This window comes from Erigeron canadensis, chromosome 5 (genome assembly GCF_010389155.1).
Source record: "Erigeron canadensis isolate Cc75 chromosome 5, C_canadensis_v1, whole genome shotgun sequence".
Classification (NCBI taxonomy): Eukaryota; Viridiplantae; Streptophyta; class Magnoliopsida; order Asterales; family Asteraceae; genus Erigeron; species Erigeron canadensis.
Genome location: NC_057765.1, coordinates 6,785,213 through 6,790,733, shown reverse-complemented (window position 1 = coordinate 6,790,733; position 5,521 = coordinate 6,785,213). Strand labels below are relative to the sequence as shown.

General features: G+C 33.3%; 1 protein-coding gene across 1 annotated transcript; it reads right to left on the bottom strand.

The window, feature by feature from the left end:
- Positions 1 to 477: 477 nt before the first annotated feature.
- LOC122601096 lies at positions 478 to 5,162 on the bottom strand. The gene is made up of 5 exons (XM_043773868.1): positions 4,931 to 5,162; positions 4,090 to 4,587; positions 3,740 to 3,889; positions 3,079 to 3,524; positions 478 to 1,098 (listed from the first exon to the last, which is right to left on the bottom strand). Exons 1-5 carry the CDS (start codon positions 5,160 to 5,162, stop codon positions 478 to 480), a joined length of 1,947 nt encoding a protein of 648 aa, XP_043629803.1.
- Positions 5,163 to 5,521: the final 359 nt, after the last annotated feature.

Sequence of the window (5,521 nt, the reverse complement as noted above, 5' to 3'; positions counted from 1 at the left end):
GTTTCCATAAATTAGTTTTTAGCTACTCTATAAATCTTTGATCACAATACAATACAACCTACAAGCTAGGTAGGCTTGTCACTATATATATTCTAGTTGATGCCTATGGAAGCTAGTACATTGCTATTTCATAATTTTAGTGCATTAGGTAAAAAAAAATTAAAGTTGCCTTTAAATAAAAATCGATTGTTAAATGAAGATTTTTCATCTAGTTAACGATGATAGTGATATGTAATGCGGCTATTAAAACCAAAGCAAAGCAAATTTAAATGATGATAGCTAAACTCGATCTGATAATGGGATTCAAAGACATACAAACAACCAAGTTAAAATAATAGAGTGAGTAATGAATTACATAATAGCAACAGAATCATAAATTTGCATACAAATACATAATCCAAAGTGGATACCATAATACCAACACACTTAAACAATTACTTCACTTGTCGTTCACTTGTCTAGCAGAAGAGTGAACATTTACAACTTCTTGTTTTTTGTGTAAAGTACACGTTTCCCGGTATTAAACAGATACCTAGAATCAAACATGGAAAGATACATATCCATCACAAAAGGATATTGTAATGCAGCAAATATGATGACCGGTATAGCTGCAAATACACTGATGACGACCGGTAGCCATTTATATGTGTTTTTATAAATCACAAAGAAGCTGGCAGAAAACGTGACCATCATGGCCGCTACAGACATAAATAGTGTGACAAGACCTATCATCAGCTTTCCAGGCATCGTGTATAAAAAATCACGTTGACCATGAGGAGATGTGAGGATAGACAAGAACACTAGGAGTGAAGTTGATGAAGTAAATAAGGAAAATGCATCTGTTATTATGAAAACCAAGAAACTAGCGTCACGATGGAAGATAGGAATCCCAGTATCTTGATTGTAGCCACCAGGAATTGTGAAAGCAACTGCAAATGCTACGGTGATTATAAGGGTGGCTACCACCATGCAATCTTTTGTCCATTTCATGCCTTTGGAAACTAACTCTTTGTTATTCTCTGAGAATAACTCATAGGGCGTTTTACCATCATCGTTCCTTGCATTTCTGTACGCAGGTGGTACTATCTTCTCTATCTCCTACAGGACAAAACTTGTAGTCAACAATAATTTTTGTAGTCAACAGTAAAGCATTATATTTAACTTTGTTAAGAATGTTTACTTATTTAGCATTGGACAGAACATTTGCTACTCTAGATGCATATATGCTTTTATTGTTAAAAAATAAGGGTTATAAGGTCACAAAAACGTTACAACGTTATCCAAATAGACCATTATGGTGAAGACATCACGTCTACAAGAAAACCGGTCAGAGTTGAGATTTTCAACTGACAAACCCGTCAAAGTTGAGATTACCAACTGACAAAATATATAATTGTGGGTAACTTGGAACTATAACGATTATATATATGTGTATAGACACCACTACTGTTTTTGAACAAATCACATGGAAAAGGGTTAAAAGTCCACGTCGACCTGTTAATATTAATTAAGCAGAAAGATACAGGTCCGCCAAGTCGCCAAGCTAATTATAATAAAAAGAAGGGGTAAAAATCCAAGTCGTCCAAGTAAATTTACGACTTTTGATTTCAGTTACAATCGAGCTGAAAGACAAAGACGTGACATCAATTGTTGCCCATGTTGCCAATGCATTGAGTTTCATTTCTGAAATATGATTGATTTGTGTTCTTCCAAAGCAACAACAAAACAGATTGGCTTATTAATGCTCTTTTTGAACAAAATACTAGGAACGATATTATATATATTTAGATATACACATTATTATTATTATTATTATTATTATTATTATTATTATTATTATTATTATTATTATTATTAGTGTTAATTACTGAAATGGTACACGTTTGCGTCATATTACTGGTTTCATACATTTCCTTTCGAAATTACGCTGATCATACCCAACGTATGCAAATCTCCACTCGGACCATACTGGAGGCTAACGCCGTCAGCTGGCCGTTAAAACCTTCCCCACGTGACTTGCACGTGAGGGGTAAATATATAATATCGCGTTTCCTAATTACTGAAATGGTACCTAACGTTTGCATGATATTGCTGGTTTCATACCTATATGTTTCTTAATTACTTAAATGGTACATAATGTTCACGAACAACCAAAAATAGTAATAAAGTATCATAAAAATAACTTTAAAAAAAAAAAATTTCTTTTTTAAAAATTTTGGAAATACCGCAACGGTAATACCAGAAATATCCAGGAATACCAGAAATATCAGCCGGTATTTACGGGTATTTAAAACATTGCTTTAAGCTTCGTGTCGCAGTAAATACTGACTTGTATTTCTGGTATTACCATTGCGATATTTCCGGAATTTTTTCAAAAAAAAAAAATTTCTCGCAAATTTTTTTAAAATTGTTTTATGATACTTTATTGCTATTTTTGGTTATTCGTGAACTTTAAAACTTATATTTTGTTATGAAATAACTATTTGGTATTATTTTTGAGTGGATTATAACTGTATTCTGACTATTTTCATTAAATTGTAACAAGTTTTGGAGAATTTTTATAAAAGAAAAATAAAACAAATTAAAAAAAATAATAAATAAATAATTAAACATTAAGTACCATTTAAGTAATTAAGAAACATATAGGTATGAAACCAGCAATATCGTGCACACGTTAGGTACCATTTCAGTAATTAGGAAACGCGATATTACATATTTACCCCTCACGTGCAAGTCACGTGGGGGAGGTTTTAACGGTCAGCTGACGGCGTTAGCCTCCATTATGGTCCGAGTGTAGATTTGCATACGTTGGGTATGATCAGCGTAATTTCGAGAGAAAAGGTATGAAACCAGTAATATGGCGCAAACGTGATGTACCATTTCAGTAATTAACTCTTATTATTATTATTATCATTATTATTATTATTATTATTATTATTATTATTATTATTATTATTATTATTATTATTATTATTATTATATATGGTAGAATTAAGAAGTCTAGGGCACTTGGATGATCAATTCCTCTTTTCTAGCAACATTAAAAAGACAGATTAAAGTTTGGGGGTGAATACGTACCTTATACCACAATAACTCTCGTTGCATCAATAGAGATGCTCCAGACGGTGTCTGATGTTGTGTTTTATCGTTTGAGGTCATTGCGACTAAATGAAGAATATTGTTGTGCTTATTATCAATCCACCTAGCTATTCGACTATTTTGTGAGCCCGTTTCATACAATAGATTGTATATGTCTTTGTTACGGCGAATAACAGCAATGTGAAATATACTTATGCCACCATCCTTTCTCTCGTGTATGGTTGTGGGAAACATTCTAAGAAGCTCTATGACAAATCTGGTGTTGCCCATTTCCGCAGCAGTAAACATAAGTACACGAGGATTCATACCCATTTTTTTAACTTCTCTCTTGTTTACGGGAAACAATTTCAAAAGGCCCTGTACTAATTTCAAAGCTTGATTTTCCATTTCAGGAGAGTTTTTCTTCACATGAAAGAAAGGCAGAACTAAAGGACAAGAAACAAAAGAATACTGAGTAACTAAGTTACCAAATTGCAGGTTCAGATAAAGATAGTGCAAGTTTGAATAATATGGTATTCGTATATATGTTTGTGTGAGTATATGAGGATATATATATATATACAGGGTAAGGTTCATGTATATATATAGACGACACACACAAATATACATATACACATATGTGATTAGTAGCTATGCTTACTTGAATTGGTGATGCTCCAAATCACATATACATCAGTTTCTGTTCTATTAATTGTATCTGGCCTCCTAGCCAAAACATCTAGTGAATCAAAACAAGTCTTGAAACTAGTACCGATAATCCGGTGGTCCTCCAAGACTTGCAATGCAATATCTGACAATCAGTAATTTAGGGGATCGAGTGAAAATAAAGTGACAATAAAGAAGAATTAGCAAAAGGAAATGAAACTAGTATATCTTATGACAAAACATAAAGTTTAATGTTGAAAATATACTACTCGTATCTAGTTTTGATTTCTTGAATCGATAAAAATAGGAGTAAATGTTGAAGAGTATATGGAAAACATTCCGTACCAAACAAATCACCACGAATGCAATTTAAGAAAAAACTACACCATTTTTCCTCTCTCCAAAACGAAAGGGGCGTCTTCTCAAGAACATTATAGAAATGCAACGTCATGTCATGATTTCCATTTGCAGCACTCATATGCAGTGCTACCAACGTCCGTTTAGGGAATTTGCTCAATAGGTCTTTGTGCTTATTCACTATTACCTCAAACATATGAACCTTTCCTTTTATAGCTGCAATCATATAAGCCGGCTCGCCATGTTCATTTCCAATTTCCAAGTCCTCAATTTCCATCATTTTCACTAGATTTTCCATAAAAAATTCACCCTGCTTAGTAGCTTCAGCTCTTACTGCAATATGAAGTGTTGTGTCACCATTTGGAGTGATAGCAAACTGTACCAACTCTGGACGTCTGTCAAGGATGACCTTTGCAGCTTCCCAATCACCAGTAATTGCTGCTTCATACAATGGAACGCAAATCTCCATATACTCTTCTTTATTCTCTTCACGAAATAAAAAAAAAAATCGTTAGATTACCACTTCATTTAATTTGAATTCAAGTACCAACTACCAAGTGCTACATATCAGGGCATGTCTCAAGCTTTTACTGGGCTAAAAAGAAATTTACACGTATATGGTACATAAAAAGTTTGGGGATTTAAATTTGTTGGTTCTAAAGTCTTGGCTTTAGGGAAGTTAAAAAAAAAACTCTTAGCTTTCGCAGTTTTTACCTGAGACATTGATGCATTTAGTGCACATAATTAGTTAGAACAATTTACTTTTATACACATAAATACTTGTGATTTAGATAGAAAACTTTTAGTTTTAATTGTAGGTAAAACTCACCGCTGATCAGACTTCCACGGGGCTTTCTTTTGCTTGTTGTTGACTCTATGGAAGTATTTGCATTCGCATCGGTAGCTTCAGGGTCCTGGGTCACGGTATTAAGGTCATTGCTCGAACCCACCACTTCTGATATAGTCCTGCGACCAGGAGTGCCCAGAATGTTAGATTCTTGCTCTTGGCTCATAATATCGAGGACATGGTCAGAACCCATGTCTACAGTTTTGGAATCCATCTAGATAACTAGTTGCTACTTAATGATCTGCAAATTATAAAAAACAAGGCAAATCGTTCATTAAAATTGAGCATATACAAAACCATGTCCTTATAAGAGTAATTTAGTGCACTTCAAAAGTATGTAAGTCATATTTTAAGGTCTTCCTGCATTAATAATTTCTTTCTAACAATAGATAAGCAAATGTGGATAAAGACTGAAAGGGAGTACACCAAAGATTATACAGAAGAGAGACTATTACAAAGGGATAAGTATCTAGGAATGTAATGAACTATGCAGGAATGTAATAAACTATGCAGGAATGTTTATGTTATGTAATGAACTATTTAGATGTTTATTATATGTAATGAACTTTTAAA